At 39.2% G+C, this 18,232-nt stretch overlaps 1 protein-coding gene across 5 annotated transcripts in view; it reads right to left on the bottom strand.

Moving 5' to 3' along the window:
* Positions 1-3,436: 3,436 nt before the first annotated feature.
* acsl6 (acyl-CoA synthetase long chain family member 6) overlaps positions 3,437-18,232 on the bottom strand; it is a 35,149-nt gene continuing 20,353 nt past the window's right edge. For all 5 annotated transcript variants that reach the window (XM_080307256.1, XM_080307254.1, XM_080307253.1 and 2 more), the window contains 14 exons: positions 16,669-16,701; positions 14,761-14,812; positions 13,140-13,213; positions 12,856-12,933; positions 10,068-10,202; positions 9,533-9,667; positions 8,707-8,802; positions 8,450-8,522; positions 6,759-6,847; positions 4,990-5,106; positions 4,731-4,874; positions 4,443-4,544; positions 4,270-4,341; positions 3,437-3,779 (listed from right to left, as the gene is read on the bottom strand). In XM_080307256.1, coding sequence (XP_080163382.1) covers positions 3,639-3,779; positions 4,270-4,341; positions 4,443-4,544; positions 4,731-4,874; positions 4,990-5,106; positions 6,759-6,847; positions 8,450-8,522; positions 8,707-8,802; positions 9,533-9,667; positions 10,068-10,202; positions 12,856-12,933; positions 13,140-13,213; positions 14,761-14,812; positions 16,669-16,701 — 1,341 coding nt within the window. In that variant the 3' untranslated portion in view covers positions 3,437-3,638. The remainder of the gene's footprint in view (positions 3,780-4,269; positions 4,342-4,442; positions 4,545-4,730; positions 4,875-4,989; positions 5,107-6,758; positions 6,848-8,449; positions 8,523-8,706; positions 8,803-9,532; positions 9,668-10,067; positions 10,203-12,855; positions 12,934-13,139; positions 13,214-14,760; positions 14,813-16,668; positions 16,702-18,232) is intronic.

Genomic DNA, 18,232 nt, shown 5'->3' with positions numbered 1-18,232 from the left:
CTAATCACCACTTTTAACGCACGACTGAAGCGATTTATTCGCATTTGCATGCTATTTAGAAACTCTGGAAAGATTTGGTAAGCGTTTATGTCAACCTTCATGCTTGCCATGCCTTGACAGATGCGATAAAAGTGAAATCACTGCCCTGCCATAGTAAAACTGGGTCAGTTTTAAAGTTCGTTTGCAGAAATGGACACAAAGAACTCAGCCTAGCTTAACATAGCATTGATAGACTTCATTAGGTAAAGCCCCCTAAGCTTCTTCTTTTGCCTTAAGAATTGCCTTAATTCTTGGTGGTATAAATTTAGCAAGGTGCTGGAAAGTATATGAGTACAGTAAGAAACATGAGGTGATTAAAGGTTTGTGACATACTGTAGCGTGTTGCTGCAAAGAGCCACCAGAAGACCGGTACACTGGTCATAAAGGGATAGACATTGTCAGCAATTCTGCTGTATGCTGTGGCATTTAAATTATGGTACTAAGGAGCTCACATGTGCTTAGAAAATGTCCCTAATATTACACCAGCAGAGGCAGGATGCATACATGCATCTACTATTGTTCAAGTTTTGGTGAGCCTGTGCAAATCTTAGCCTCTGTTTTCTGTTCTTAGCTGACAAGAGTGACAACAGTTGTGGTCCTCTGCTATTGTAGCAATTTGGATCAAGGTTTGGTGTGTTGCACATTCAGAGATGATCTTCTGCATACCTTGGTTGTAGTGAGTGGTTATTTGAGTTGCTGTTGCCTTTCTATCAGCTCAAAGCAATTTCACCATTCTCTTCTGACCTCTGGCATCAACAAGTCATTTTCCCAGATAACTGCTGCTCGCAGGATATTTTCTGTTTTTCAGGCCAGTCTCTGTAGGCCCTAGAGACGGTTCTGTGGGAAAACCCCAGTAAGGGAACAGTTTCTGACATTCTTAGACCTGGCACCAATAACCATGCCGTGTTCAAAGTCATTTAAATTACCTTTCGTCCTCATTGTGATGTTGAGTTTGAACTTTGGCAAGATATTTTAACCATTTTGACCACTATTCCGGGTGCTAGTTTAGCTCATTGGGTTGATGCATTTCCCCCCTGCTCTCTCCCAGCTTTCCTTTCAACTGTTCTTTAAGAGCCGTTCTCATCACATATTAAGATTGATTGTGTGACAAAGGGCCAAAGGAACACAGTCTTTCTTGCATCTAAAAACAATATTACTTACCTTTTAGAAAATAAAATAATATGAGTGTAAATAGATTTGTGAAGTGCATTAAGCTTAAAATACTCCTATTCCTTTACGTAATGGAGTATTTTGATACTGTGGTTGGTACTGTCCTTTATGAGTTCCTCTCATCACTGCTAATCTGGAGGATAGTTCAGTCTTTTTTCATGTTACCATCCTGTCATAAAAAATTGCATTCAACATCATTAAAAAAGGACCAAGACACTAGTTGAAAATCATTCCAGAACATTTTTTATTTCACTGCCCTTGTCCTAATCCCCAACCTCCCTCATCCCGATTGCTGCACTTGATCATTACAGGATATGGTGCTTATTCCATTTTTACAGCAGAATAGATAAATAAATAAGTACAGTTCATCTCACTACACGCAATAAGAGAGAAAAAAAAATCATTCAAACCATTGATTCAATAAATATGCTTACATCTAGCTGTCTTCATTTATGTACATCCGCATTGTTTATGCTTTGGGACGGTAATCAACTTAAAAAGCGAATACATTACTTCTACGTGTAAACCTTTTTAAAAAACATGGTATCGTTTGTTTAAAAGTTGATGTTTGTTCTAGCGGAATTCATCATTGGCTCTTCTAAGTGAAACAGCCCTGTACCTGCAGCTGTGGCTGTCAGCAGCTAGATACAAACGGCTCCTAATGACCATAAAGAAATGCTTGTCTTTTTTCTCGTTAAATGCCAATGGTCCCAGCATTACAGGGCAAATTGCATGCATTGCCCCAAGGCCTGGTGTTGCATTAGATATTTTGTTTTCTTTTACCTGACATTCTCTTTGTGCAAAGATGAGTGAGAAAGAAGTCTGAACCTCGATGACCGTTACAGATCGCCGGCCCTTACATAAACAAGGAGCATGCATGCTAAACCTCTGACTGCAGCCATGTTGAACTGACATAATGAATGAGTGCGCGGATACATGACACAAAGTGTAATTTGGGTGTGGCTCAGACAATGAGATGCTTTACATGGGACAGTGTGGACAGCGATGATTTGAAAGGCAGCTGCTCTCTCTCTGAACCTTATTATTGTAAATCTGCTTTCAAACAGAAGGGTGTAATTTCATCTAATTGCACCATATTTGGGTTATACCCAACTTTAATTCTTGTATCTGTTCGGGGTGGTGTATCAGCCACCTTACTAGCGCCATTTTTTTATTGAAAGAAAATCTAACTTTTTCCACTGGGGATGAAATCCATTACAATTCTACAAGGTGTCAGCATTAATGTACATTTTGACATCTCCTGGAGCTACACTATACACTAAAACATCACACTTGCTGTCGTATGACTGTGTTACTCTTGTAAAACAGATGAGTTTTGTTTGGCTGGTAGATTTAAAGAGGAAAGAAGAGCTGAGGAAGTGGGAATGATGATGCTGAGTTTCTGATGCTGGGGAGTGGGTGTATTTGTTTTTGGGTCAATAGCAGGTAGCAATGTATGGATGATTTTAAATGCCTCAATTAAAACAAAGAAAACAAAAATACATCGTACAATACACACCATTTCGTGGACATTATTATCTTTTTTTGTATTCACTGACAGTGTGAATCATGTGAGAAGCCAATGTTAAAAACGAAACTCTAAAATAACATAATGGAAAGTTTTTCGGTGACATGATTTTCCATCTGACATTAAAATTAATAGGCGTGAGTCAAACTGACTGAGACATTAGCTTGTTGTCCTCCTTTAAATCATTGTTTACTGTATGCATACAGAAATCAGCTATCAGCACATCACGTGAATTGTGCCAAGACGTTCTCCCCCAGCTTTTTAACCTGTCCCCTAATAAACTGACAGCTGATTAATTGAACTTAATTCACAGTAAGTAGCAGTATCCCTACAGCTAATGCTAGCTAATAAAGTCAACACATTGCCATACCCCTAAAACGGTTGAGTCATTGCACCCTAAATAATTGGAGAGTTTTGGCATTTATGATGCGTCTTCATTTGTAGTAAGAACAAGTTTCCTTTCACCCCCTTATAAAATCCCAGTAACCATTCTTTACATTCATTATGGGTAACTCCATGCTGCCCTCTGCTGGCTAACCCTGAAATTGTTTTTGTTTTGTGACGGAAATTCATGTCACACGAAAAAAGAAATACGTTCCTTTTTATGGACTAAAATTTTTAAGTGTCGATTTAAAATATGTTTTCAATTAATTATGAAACAGTGAATGCGTACATAAAAAGGAAATACATATGACAATGTGCATTGTATTTCGCTTTATTGATTTCTTTAATTTGTTTTTATCTAGGCATTTTTAATCATCTACCGTTGGGCCAGTTTTGCTTTGCTTTCCGAAAGCACGTTAAGCGTCAGGTGACACATCTTTGTCCCACTGCAGGTCGCTGGACAAAGCGTCTGTTGTTGTTGTTTGATTGCTTTAAGAAAACTCAGGTCCGCCAGCCTTCACATAGAGATGCTGTTGTAGAGCTCATCAATCTTCGCCTTAAAAAACTCTTTCAGCTCCGGTCTTTTAGCCTTTAGCGTCGGAGTCAGCAGGCCATTTTGAATGGAGAACATCTCATTGTGAATGTAGATGTTCTTCACCTTTAGAAGAATAAAACAAAAGAAAAAAACATGATGGTGAATGAGATAAATACTGCTCTTAAGTTTACTTCATCTTATAGCCACAAATGCATTGTTAGCCAATACTCTTGCAGGAATCACAAGACCAATCCCTGATAGTATATAAATGTAGCATATAACTTATCAAACAGCACAAGAATTTATGCCAGTAGCATTCTTGTTTCACTTGGCTTAATCTCCTTTGAAATAATTTAAAACATTAATATTTTAATTATTATTTTAAAACATATTTTATTACCATAGCTGTATCTGCAGTATTTCATTAATTTAGATATTGTGGTATTGCTTGGAGGGATTTGTGAATAACTAGATTACTTAAAGACATTAAAATCTAATCTAAAAGATGTTACTTCAGGCACATACTGTTTATGGAGATACTGTAAAATGTTATCTTACATGTCTTAAGGTATCAAGAAAAAATACACTTACAAACAGTTAAGTTCCTACTTACCTGCTCGAAAGAATGGAGGCCACTGGCTTTTCCAAGACGCACCAAATCTTCAAGGATTCCCTTCTTTAACTCCTGTTAAACAAAGGAGAGAGGGAGCTTTGTTACATTTCTAAATAACTTCCAGTAGGTTTTAATAATATTAACTATAAGTGTTACAACCATATGCCACTTACAGTGTTTTTACATAGGTCCTCGTAGGTGCCCAAGATACCTTTCTTCTTGGCCCATTCAGGCATGGTTTCAGGGTCAGGAACAACTATTCCTACCAAACAGGACTGAGAAAAAAAACAAGGTGTATTGGATAGTGATCAAAATAGAAAATCAACACTAAGCAACACATAGCCCAGATGTACTTGCAGGCTCTTAGGAGCCAAAGATGACTACCAGGCCTTGGAACACATAAATTTGAGCAGGAGTTCTACTTCACATTGCACTTCCTGTAAATGATTAAATGTCCTTACCTGCAGACTATCTCCATGAACATAAAGCTGTGCCACAGGTTCGCTCCTAATGTAGATGTTCTCGATCTTCTCAGGGGAGATGTACTCACCCTGCGCCAGCTTGAAAATGTGCTTTTTCCTGTCAACGATCTTCAGCGTGCCATTCTACGGAAAACGAGAAATATCATTTTAAACAAAATATTATGGATTGTTCTCATATAAACACAAGGGATTTTTCAAAATCCATGACTAGTCTCAAATGTAAGCTGCGTATACGTACAGGTAGCCATTTCCCAATATCTCCCGTATGGAGCCAGCCATCGGCATCCAGTGTCTCCGCTGTTCTCTCTGGGTCTTTGAGGTAGCCTTTAAACACGTTTGGTCCTTTTACACAAATCTGGTTGACAGATTAGAAAAGTCAAACAGGGTCAGGGTTAGAGGTTAAGCACATGTCCTCTACAAACACATGCAACGTTGTTTATAAAGTCCGAAAATTGCATACGTTACCCTTCCTATAAACATGTACAGTCACATGAAAAATAGTACATCTTTCTAACATTTTACATATCAGGACATAATAAAAAAAATATCCGGTTCTTATCAGATTCCAAAATTAAGTGTAAACAGTGTAATAAGTCATGTGTGGTTCTCCATCTGAGGTGCAGTTACCTAATTTCAGAACCTGGCGAGGTTATATGCAGACATGTAAAACTTTAGAAATGTGTACTTTCTTTTTCCCTTTACTGTATTTGTCCTCTGTGTCAACCCCTATATGCTGGTATGCTGGTAATCAGTTTTCAATTCTGATCTTTATAACACACTTCACATCTGCCCTCATTTCCTGACATTTCAAAATGCTCACGTCAAAGCTGTAAAAACTACTCTCTGGCATACAGTGAAAACACACCTACAGACCTACACACATCCTTACATATGCACGTATGTTACTTATTTCTACCACAAAAGTGGTTACGTTTTTGGTTGCATTTGCATGCATACGTGTCATTCTGTCTATAAACAAGTTTTCGATGAATTCTCGTAAAACGTTGTAGAGGTGTAGAGTGGCGTCTTGTTAACAAGCCACTGAAATGTGCCTTACATGCGCCAAGGTCATGAAGGTCAAATTAATAATTTATTGGTTGAAAATGGACAAAAAGCCTTATAACTTAAAACTATGACTCTTATAAGTATGGGGTGTATTGTCAACAGATAGAAAGTGCTATATAAATATTTAAAATATCATGTCACATTTGACCTCTGACCTCTCCTTCAAGGCCAGTAGATTGATCTACAAGCCAAAATGATAATAGTGATAATAGAGCTATTTAAAGCTATGTTTCTAAATGCTATTGTTTTTTTTTGACAACATATAGGCATATAGGAAGCAAAATATGGGGATTCCAAATATCACGTTTCTTTGGACCTCTGGCAACTTCTTCAAGGTCAGTTAAGGTCAAACTTTTATAAAATTGATTAAATCATTAAACAGTTCTTAAAATTCTACTGCTTTTGTTTGTTTTGACAAAATGTAGGAAATGATACTGGTGCATGGGGATTCTAGATATTAGATTATATTGCATTTGCATCCAAACATTAAGTCATTGGACCTTAGGCCTTACCTTTACATTTCACATCTATCTTTCTTTCAAGCTGACCCCAAAATGTGTTTTCTATCTTTAAATAAAGTGTTGTGAAGAGAAAGTGAATGAGCTGCCTAGTTAGTTATAATAAACTATAGTATAATTTTATAATAACTAATAATAAGCTCATGCTGTTTATCTTCAGTTATTTACAAATCAGTACCTACTATCCATTATCACCTACTATATAATGGTTGTGTAGTCAAAGTAAGCTTCTGTCACCCCCCCTCCCCCCCGTGTGATTTTTATTGCACTACAAACGTCTTAAAGTACGTTTAAAAAGAACAAAGAAGAGAAAGTGAATATATCAAAAATACAATACTATTTCCTTGAAAGTAAATGCTGCTTTTAATTTAGGTTTGTGCTCTCTAAGTGCATCTTGTGTTTCTGTTGAAATCGCTTTGCTTACCTCTCCCTCTCCCTTGGAGGCGAAGTAGTTCTTCTCAGGTACATCCACCAGTTTAATGAGGTTGCATGGCAGCGGAGCCCCAACGTGGCCTGTTGGTCAGTACAAGAAGAAACATTAGAAACACAACAACTCGATTTCCTTCCTCACTTTCCACTGTTGAACAAAAAGGAGGACTACAAATTGATAAAATGCTCAACACTGAGCATCAATTCTATGTGAGGAGGAAAAGTGGTTTAATTAACGATATTTTTACTAACTAATTAAATCTAAAGGAAAACTAGTTGTCATCATTTGGGACAGCGTTACAGATATCTGTGAATTATCAGAAGTGAACAGCAGGTGGTGATGCTTGACTGTATTATGAAGCTCTGTCTCACACTGTCTCACAATAGGTTGACACTTAGAGCACATTTGTTTGCTTCAGACCTTCGTTTATGCAATACAATCAATTCAAAAAATATGTGGCCATAAACACAGGGAAAGCTTTTACTTTTCAAAAAGGAGGTTTTGAGTTGATTACTTTAACATAATGTAATAATAATAATAATAATATCAGCCTATTTTTCTGTGCTTCATGTTCAGTTCTTTAGCTGTAATAACATTTTAAATTTAGTATAATTTAGATTTATTTTAGTAGTTTTTAACATCATTTTAAATAATATTAGTCTTTAATTTTTTCTTTGACTTTTGTGTTACCCTTTATGTTTGTTAGCAAACCCACCCACCGATCCAGACGCGCACCCCTGCATAACACCTGCCCATGGCTTCATGCATTCATGCACATGTTCTTTTTTTCTGCCTTCTTTTTCTATTGTTAACTTGTCACTTTTGTTGTTTTTACAGTCTTCTTGTTGTTCTGCATTTGTGTTGCACTGTTAAAAGGGAACAGTGTATATATTTTTTTATATGTATGAAAAACTTTCCAATCACTTTTGAACTAGGAAAGGAAAATGAGTAATTAAAATGAAAATCAGCACTTTGTTTCGCTTCAACTGTCTCTTAACTGCGTGCAGCAAATATATTTCTCTCTCAGAGAAAGCTCCACATTATACTGACTTAGACAGCCAATCAGAACAGAGTTTCACGCATATATGAATGCATAGAGGTTACTTGGAAATTACCTGCAATGCCTGGCTGCTGAAAATAACACAGCCACAATACACCCAATCTGGAGGGTAAAAACGGGTCTTTATAGCAGATATTGGTCTTTTATTTGAGCTTGTTGTTGTTGGAAATCACCTAAACTTGCAGTGTTAACTATTGCAATATGACCTAACAGCTATTTCCTTCCTGTCTTGCTCACAATTCCAGACTTGTTTTTTTTTCTAACAGTACTCTCCTTAGTCGTTTCTTCCTCAGCCTGCCACACACTCTCAGCCTATGCTTTTTTTCCACCTGGGTGCAAAACAGATACTCCTTGAGGGTCTATGCCATCACATCAGCTCAAAACTGCATGCTCACTCATAAAGTTTTAAGCTTTTTAACAGTGCCAAGTAGTTGTGAAAGGCTTGTAATTAGGGATCTATTTAGGTTTATGGTTGTTGGTCATTCCTTAAAATCATAACCCATTTTTAACACTTTAAAACCTTTGAACTGAGTCACATAAACAGGTTCAGTGCTTCAAAGACAGATAAGGATACATCTGTCTTGTGATCTGTCTTCTACATGCTTGCACAATCACTGTCGCCTACCTTGGGTCCAGTCTCCAGGTGTGGTGAAGGTGCAGCCAGCTGTGCACTCTGTCTGGCCATATGCCTCATACACCTGCACGCAGAAACATGTGATGTTGAAGCAAATGTAGATGTTAGCTTGTGAATCAAAATCTGTAAAATTACTGACAGCAAAAAACTTGACAGTTGTAAAGTTATGGTTAGGGTTAAGGGTTTAGACCTATTCTCATATCACAGGGGCTTGTTAGAGAAATAAGGGCACACTTAATGGGTCTGACCTGACATCCTAGAGCTGCTCTGAGAAATCCCAGGACAGTGGGTGAGGTAGGAGCTGCTCCTGTTATAATCATCCTCAGCCTTCCTCCCAAGCTAGCCTGCAGAAACACATTGTAAATACAGAAGGCTCATTATTTTCTGTTTTAAAAATAAACCACAAAGCTTCACGGCACCAGTCCGGATGTTGTCACATTCTGACCTTCACACATGACGTGCGAACAATGCGAGGACAAGAATTCGGGACATTGTGCAAAGTTAGCCTTACTCACATGTGCCACTTCGGACATTTTACTTTTAAATTCACAGGAGTGTTACTTACACACCTCAATAAACTGAGATTAAATCACTAGTGACCTGGTAGGACAAAGACTGTTTCATTGAGTGCATGGCTAATAAAATGCAAACACAATCTCACCAACACAGTCCTGAAGAAGCAGATTAGTTCAGATTTTAAGAGATTTTAATCAAGGATGGTTAAAATAAGTAGTAACAATAAGGGGAATGACTGACATTCAAGGTAAGTTGCATAACTAGCACAAATACCAAGAGGCTTAAACGCAACAATGAAGTACGTCTGGATGTAAACGTCCTTCCCTGCTACTTGTCCTGTTAACCTACTTGTTTATGATAGTTATGCAACTGTTTTTGTTTCTCTTTAAAAACACACAGGAACATATGTATAAATGTAACTTTGATATCAAAATGGATCATAATTAATTTTTTCACAACCACGCGTAGCATATATAATATGATGTAGCATGGCTATAAGAACAGCTGTAGAGTCTGTCCATAGTAGCGCAGGGCTTAGGTGCTGGAAACACCGTTTACCTGAATCTTACTGAAGAAGATTTTGTCCCAGACGCTGTCACTGCGAATGATCCCGCTGCTGACTTCAGCACCTTTTCTCTTGGCAGCAAAGTTGAGCAACCAACGCTTTAACGGGGTGTTTGCCTGGCTGAAAATCTGGTAACAAAGCGAAAACACACATTTCTTAGTTGACGACAGCCCTGTCTCAGCTGATATAGCGGTTAAAACATGTCCAGCTATTTATGTAGATAATTAGCAAAATTATCTGCTAGCAAGAAATACCAACAAATAGCCACCATTCACATTATTACCCCCTAATGGCTCTCTTTGAAATTTAGAGGTTCTAGGGTTGAGCAGACTTGATTTAATGGTATATGCTGGAGAGTTAGAGCAAACTACATTCACATTTAAACTGTAACATTTGCCAGTTTAGGTGCTTGTTTTCCTGTTACAGGACCAAACATCTTTTGTAATTCTAAGTGGAATGGACAGGTTGCTTCAGTCAGAACTAACAACAGCTTCAAACAAAAGCAGTCTTGGTATCTGTTCATCTCACCTTGTCATACATGCGATTGAGCAGTCGAGGCACCACGGGGAAAATGGTCGGCCGCAGGGCCTTCATGTCATCTGGGAGGAGACGGATGTCGCCCTGATAGAACCCAATCCGTCCTCCGTGACAGTACACCACAGACTGCAGACAGACATATATAACACAACTGAGCAATGAACACTCCTAACTTTCTGATATCATTGCAGACAAAATACCAGCACTGAAAGTGGAGCCTTTAATCATGAAATATTAAAAATAAAGTCACATTACTACCAATAAATAATGTTGGCAAACACTCATAAGGGAGGTTTCTATAACATTTAATACCTCATTCACCTAACTGTAATACAGATGATAAGGGAAGCATCACTAATGAGTAAATTCTGATAAAAAAAAAAAAAAAAAATACTGGCCCTTGAGGGGCACCCGCGTGAAATACTGGCTGCACCAGTCATCATACTTGTCGGAAGGCTTGTTTTTCCCACAGTCGCAACTCATTTAATGTCATTTAGCAAAAAGAGGAACTTCATAGCTTGCACGTTTATTTCGGTAGTGTTTTTACATTGTCATGCACATGATCTTGCTCTCATTATGTCAGAACCTATGCTCAAACAAAGGTCTACACACGTTGTATGATAAATATAATGTAGTAAAGACTTTAGTCGTGGAAGACTTTCATTTAGCTGCGTAAAAACACCAGTACAGGGTATAAAAAAATGCAAAATGGCTCCAAGGCATGTTCAGGCAACACCTCTGCAGAGATCTTATCAGATAAATGTGTCTGAAGTATTAATGAAAAAGTAGTTGATTGGGGGGAAAAATAGCACCCATGACTCACTTATGATTAGTCAGTGCTTACACAGCATCTTACAGTTATAGTTGGTCCAAGTGGGGTTTTATCTTTTTTTCTGGCAGCTGTTCAAGGTGAGTGAAATAGAAGAGAGTGTCACGTGTGATGTCATCGTTCCAGTAACTATGAGTCCAGACTGGACGAGGCGTGGAGACATGATGGACAGCCTTGTTTTGTTTTGTTTCAAGTGGCTTTAAACAACCCGACTTGATTTATTTTTATGTAACACTACAATCTGTATTAGTGCAGGTATGACTCCTTTGTGTTACCTCTAATAATTATAGTTAGCAGCAGAGAAAGTGACTCATTATGCAGTGAGGATTTACTTTTGGGTTCCAGAACTGCGTCCCATAGAAATACACAAAGTGTTTGAAAGAGAATTACTAAATGCTCAAGTTCATTTCGCAGTTCTTGTTCTCATGCGGCTACACCACCGCATGCTTCTTTCTAGATCATATGCAGATTGTGACACTTCCACAAACTGACTATCAACTCAGCGCGCCTCTTTTTGTTGTCAAACTGAAAAAAAAAGGGCACCACAAGTGTCTGCTTTCCGGTTTCTAACACCATCTAAGGACATGCAAAACACGGGGACCGCCTTGTGTTCTCTCTTTGACTGAGACTTCGCCAGCATCAGATATAGAGCTGTGTGTTTGTGTTTGTCTGCGACTGTTGAACTTGAGCTCTATTTTGTGATCTGGTGTATTTGCTCTCTGGGAAGATTAGGTGGTTTCCTGTGTCTGAGTCTCACGCTGTCTACAAATGTGCTGCTAGCAGCAGCTTACCAGACAGGTTCAACCTGATGCAGCCTAACCGCTCACACCCATGTGCAACACAAAAATGATCTAAGTTGAATCTACACATTTATTGCCCAACTTAATTTAGATTTGATCACCTTTTAATATTTGCTGTTAGGCTTGAAGATGAATCCAGAGTTACTAATGAGCAGCAGCAAAAGCACACACTCAGAGCTTCTTAGTAAAGGGCCACAAGTTACTGCCACTTTACCTCACTGAGGTCTACACTGTAACTGCTCTCTTCGCTGTCAGCTTTTAGTTAAGGCCTGAAATAACATCTGGCTTGTAACTGAAAGAGATGGCATAGAGAGCATAAAGGAAGCTATAGAGCTTCTTGTAAGTAACATGTAAATAAACACCTAATTTAAAAAACACTCCTCATTTCTTGGCAGGAACATGCCCAGGGTTTCTTGTGGGAGATGTGCCTATGAAAAGCAAACCTCTAGACAGAGAAAGCATCCCAGTGGAAGGATGGGCAGAAAGGTAACTGTACAAAGACTGTGACTAAAAATGAAAATGAAACTCTGTTTTTTCCACAGGCAGGAGACAGTGGGCTCTTTGTAAAGCTTACTGCAATACCCTACAGTGGTTGCCAGTCCTAATATTCCACAGAAACGTATTTTGAAAGTCTGCTCAGCTGCAGGGCAAAGGAGAAATACTATCAGTGACCTGCAGGCTGCAGGGAACCGCTGCTTTTATAGTAAATCATGTGCATGCAGATGTTGTCTTTGAGTAACCTAACCTGATTACTGATTATCAAAGCTTTTACAAATATTAATGAAGATTGTCATCTGTGTGTGTGTGTGTGTGTGTGTGTGTGTGTGTGTGTGTGTGTGTGTGTGTGTGTGTGTGTGTGTGTGTGTGTGTGTGTGTGTTTCACTGGGCTAGGAAATGATGTAACGTGCCTTCACTTCCCATAAAGTCCAGGAATGCCAATTTTTTTTGTAGAGATGGAAAGCAAAACTGAAGACAGGGAAGGAAAAGTTGGGGTGGTTTCTTTCTCCCTTTTTTCCAATCCTACAGTAATTAGTGCCCACCTTCAGTGTCATACTTCTTACAGGAAGTTCCTTCCTCCTCCCCCACAAACATCCTTCAGCTCATTACTATCCCATTAGTGTGATTGCAGATGACAGTTCGGCACATTTACCTCAATAAGTCTCTCAAACATGTGAGCCAGTGGCAGGAAGGAAATGAGGCAGTCATCTTGGTTGGGGAAAATTACTTTCTGCAGGACACACAAGAGACACAGTCAAATGAGTTAAAGATGCTATTTTGACACAGAAACTTGGATTTTCAAGAATTTGTGTGGACGAGAAAATGAACACATTGCAACCAGGCTAATGAATCACTGAGCAAAAGACCATAAACGACTGGGGGATAGGTGTGAAAACATTTCCTGAGCATAGGTTCAGAGAGGAGAGGGTGACTTACATCTGTTACTTTAAGGAAGCCTGAGAAATCAGCTACCACGTTTCCATGGGTGAGCATGACTCCTTTTGGGTTTCCTGTTTGAACAGAAGGAAAAAAACTTATAATGAAATTGCCCAACAGATTCCACAACACATTTCCTCACTAGGAGCACACAGTCATCCAAGTGAACACCAAAGGAATTCGGCTTGGAAAGAAAGACCTGGTTCAGCAGAATTTTAGTTATAACTTGGAAGCCAGAAACGAGTCGTGTTAACGCAGCACCTTATACATTAGGTTATTAAACAGAACCCAGTATTATGAATATTGCAAAAACACATGCCAGTCTGCACAAACCATGCAAACTGCATGGTTTATTTCTAAAGCATATAGAAATAATTACATCACAGTTTCAACCTCAACTTCTCCTATTTTTTTCCTCCTCTCTTGGCATTTCCTAATAAGCACTGTAAAAACAGTACTCTCTGTTACTGTAATGCCCTCTTAATCTTATTCTCATTCCCAGTCCTTCCTTCACAATTTTAAAGAGTGGTTATTAGAAACTAAGGTTCCTCTTTCTGAGATGTCAGCTGACTCAAACAGCTGTAAGCAATCTTGTACGCTCAGTATAGACTAGATGTCGCAACAGCGCGGGAGGGAATTCTCAAGAAACGGAGAGTGATGTGAGGAAAACGAATCCTCTGCTGGAGTGCCTGCATGTGTTTGTCATTAACGCCAGCAGGAGGCAGGATTTTCAACAGACCGTGGATGTGGGAGCTGCAATTTGCAATCTGACACTAGTGGGTCCTCACATGACCCTGTTTTTGTTCCCTCCTACTGTTGGTTTAAGTGGTCGATGGTGCTGTGGGGTGAAGCTTCTGAAAACGGAGCATTGTGGCCTAAGCCATGACATTTATGTAATGAAGGAGGTTGGGGAGGGGAATGGGTTAATGATTCTTTCACTACTGGATTATTGTGCTGCAATGAAGAACCTGGGTTTACAGTAAATGATACAGTTCAAAGTAAAGTAAATAGAAATTGCACAACACGAGTTACAATAAACTGCACTGTGGACTGACTTTAATAACTTACCAGCATCATGTCTCCTGTACACCTTTCTCTTTAAGGCTTTGAAAACATCACTGCTTTGAATAATTTTAGCGCTTTAAGTGTATACAATACTATGTGAAAGCATCTAAAGTTAGTTAGTTTAGGCATTTTGAAAGGCCAACACTGTTTTATTTTTATATTTATTATTCGTGTGGCTTATAAGCAGCACCGAGCACTGTGAGTGCTTTTAATGTAAGCATTCTTGTCACACTCCTCATATTCACCACAGGCAGTGGCACATGCTTTGCACTCAGAAAGCTCTTAGAAAACACAAGACTTGTGGTTTATGTGATAAACCTCCCTGCCGTGCAATAAGTCCAAATAGATGAACCTTATTTGTTTGTTTGTTTTTTAACAGGAAAGGTTTGAAAAAGCGCTACCTGTGACCTGCTGCTGCTTCTGGAGTCACTGGCCAACACAGTTTGATGAGAATACAAATCCTATGTGCTTCTTACTTAATAATGGAGTATTTTTATATCACAAACTGCAAATGTGACACATATGATATTTCTATAACATCAGAAACATTTACTACCTGTGGTTCCACTGGTGAAACACACAATAGACAAGTCATCTGGGGATGGTGGCTGTGAAGAAAAAAACAACAACATAACACTGTCAGATGACATGCAGGTTGTCATGAGATCAACTTCTAGCAGCTTCCTCAACAGCAAGCTGAACCAATGCATGTGAGTCTAGAAAACAAACATTTCCATATGTTAATCCTTTTTTGTTTGGGTGGGGGGCTTTTTTTTGCCTTTGTGCACCTGGTAATTGCCCTCAGGGTGGATTTGTAGCCAGGCACCCAGCCCTTTACGGCATCTGTTTTGCATGCTCAACCCAGTTGTGCCCTCACTCTCTCTAATTTTGAACAAAAGGCAAAAACTAGCTTGACTGGTCAATACCTGTTAGCCAGAGGGCTGGTGCTTGCGTGTCAGTGTTCAAATTTTTACCTGTCAACACTAAGTAGATGAAAAACTGTCAGAGCTGTTATGATACATACACAGATACATCCAACAAAAATAGGTTGCTGTCTTCTTGTGTTCATATGTGAACATAACCCATTATTAGACAAATCACCCGACAGACTTAAGTGCAGTTAATCCAAAGGAGATCATGCGATATTTTGTACTAAAAACAGGCATGAACTTCACTTGTAATCAAAATAAGACATCCTGCAACCATTTTAGCCTCCGTTTTGTGTAATTTACATAAATGGAGATGCTTGAGCAATGCAGAAGGTGATTTAAAATAATTCACGTTGTTTGGAAGTTCTTTTTTTTTTTTTAAGCAGTTCCTGATCACTGCAGGTTTTTAGTCAGCTTTGGCAGAGGCTGGTGAGCTGCCATCTTTGTTGTTTTGATTGGGAAAAGTGTTAATTTGGCATAATGTTTGTACATTTAAGAATACTGGCTAACGATGACTTCGATAAAAATATTCACCATGCTCACCAAGGCCTTGGGAAGTGAACTGGACTGATACGGCCATAGCACGCAATCATCATGTGATGCTCGCCAAGCTTTACAAAAGTTGAAGGAGCTTGGAAAGAAAAGCGTCTGGACTTCTTTAAGTTGCTTGAAGACGTTTCACCTCTCATCCGAGAAGCTTCTTCAGTTCTAAGGTCAAATGGTGGAGAGTCCCAGATTTAAGCCCTGTGGGAGTATCACCCCAAAAGGGACAATGGACCCCCTAATGATCCTCTACCTAATCACATGAGCCAAGGTGTGAAAACGGGTGTAGGTCACAATCAGCCAAGGTTTCGGATGAACTCACTATGTAACCTAGTCCCACCCTATCATGTGAGTTCCTGAGGTCAGAAGGCCCAGGATGTGAGTGGGCGTTAAGGCGTCTGGAAAGGGATCTCAAAACTGGATTATAGATGGCAGACAGTTGGTGTCGTAAACCACCGCCTCTGATGGCCTTTAGATGCAGATGGACCGCCGAATCTTGTCCCGTCGAGGTGGCTTTATAGGCACAACATAGAAGATCCACCTCAACGTGACCTTTGTCCTGTATCTAAAGGACAAAGGTCAAAGGTTTGAGGACACCAATGTTCACATTTTGGACAGAGAAGATAGATGGTTTCAAAGAGGAGTGAAAGAAGCCATCTATGTCCACTGTGAACAACCACCTTTAAACACAGAGGGGGGACACTCTCATTGGGCTTAAATCTGGGACTCTCCACCATTTGACCTTAGAACTGAAGAAGCTTCTCAGATGAGAGGTGAAACGTCTTCAAGCAACTTACAGAGGTTTTTACAGAAGGTGCTTTTCTTTCCAAGCCCCTTAGACAATGATGACCTGGATGACTGAGAACCTTCACAGACACAAGCTTTACCAAACCAAACTCAGAATTTGACCCATTTTGGTCCACAAACTTTACTAGCATGCCTAAAACCAGTTGTTTTGAAACTAGTTTAGAAGTTTTGAAATAGTTACTTACTATAGGCTTTCTGTAGTGATCTCGACCCAGGGCCTGTAAAGAAACAATGTGAAAGCAACTTTAAATCACTGTATAATGCTCTTAAACATTATAGCTTTATTGTGATATCCTATAATATGGACTAATGTCTTCTGAGTTCTGTTGAGGACTTTTCTAAATCCAGGTTGCTACACTGTAAAAGAGCCTGCAGCGGTTACCACAATTAGGCTATAAGCCCCAATCATTTGCAGCTGTGCATGGCTGAAAAGAAGGAAGTAATAATCAATGTGGGTCATACTGGTATCAAGTTATTTAAAACTATAGGTCATAGCTGTCAACACTTATGCATTTCTATATGCTTTGTTGCTGAGTTTGTGATTGATATCATCAGCAAACTCATTCAGCCTTTTCATTTCTTGTCACGCATCTAGCAAACGAGATCTGCTGGATGAAGACAACACAAAACAAAGTTATGCGTGCTCTACATGAGACTGAGAATGAGATTACATTTTCAGAGACTGCGCTAACCTTCTGCAGCTCACGTACTGCATATATTGCATGATTTATCACTTTGACAAAGCAAGGAATACAGCATATATGTTAAAATTCTCTTTGCTGTACAGGATCTGTTTAAGATGTCGTTTTATTACGAGCTAATGACACCAAGACTATATATTTATATATATATATATATATATATATATATATATATATATATATATATATATATATATATATATATATAGAGCCCCCCTCCCGCAAAGGAGGGGGGCTCATTGTCACGTTGTCATATATATATATATATATATATATATATATATATATTAGGGGTGCAACGATATTCGTATCGATATTGAACCGTTCGATACAGTGCTTTCGGTTCGGTACGCATATGTATCGAACAATACAACATTTGTAATTTATTTTATCAACTTTCCTTCTGACGATGCTGTCTGTGTTGAGCGCTCAGTGAATCTGCGTTCGACTACTCCGCCTAGGGTCGACAGTGCAGCCTAGGCGGAGTAGTCGAACGCAGATTCACTGAGCGCTCAACACAGACAGCATCGTCAGAAGGAAGAGCGCAGGGCAAGCTAGCGAGACAGAAGTTAAGCTCTCCTTGCAACATGGACCTCCCCCACCCTCATTCAGATCTGGCGTTTGGAATTATTTTGGTTTTCATGTGACGTATGACCCTGAAGGTAAGCGAGTCATGGACTAAAGTAAAACAGTATGTTGGATGTGCCATGCAATGCTCAATTACATGGGTGGGAACTAGTGTGTTAGCGCAGTTAGCTCGTTAACGTGTTGGCCGTCTAGCCCCATGCACGGGGCGATCGGCGGTAGCTCGTTAAAGGAGATTTGCCGTGTTGTGGCGTTAAGGTCATTTCAACGAGATTAACCTGAAAGCACTAGTGGGAACACAACGAATATGACTGCACATTTACGCCGACATCATCCTAGTGCAAAGACAAGTGGAAGCAGAAAAAAAACAAGCAAGCATGCTACTAACTTTAGCCGAGTCATTTAGACAGCTGTTTAATATGCTGCTGAGAATATAGCCCAGAAGAAGCGGATAGTATAGCTT

This window comes from Astatotilapia calliptera, chromosome 10 (assembly GCF_964374335.1).
Source record: "Astatotilapia calliptera chromosome 10, fAstCal68.1, whole genome shotgun sequence".
NCBI classification, from domain to species: domain Eukaryota; kingdom Metazoa; phylum Chordata; class Actinopteri; order Cichliformes; family Cichlidae; genus Astatotilapia; species Astatotilapia calliptera.
The sequence above is the reverse complement of the archived record's forward strand: the minus strand, read 5'-3'. Positions and strand labels throughout refer to the sequence as shown.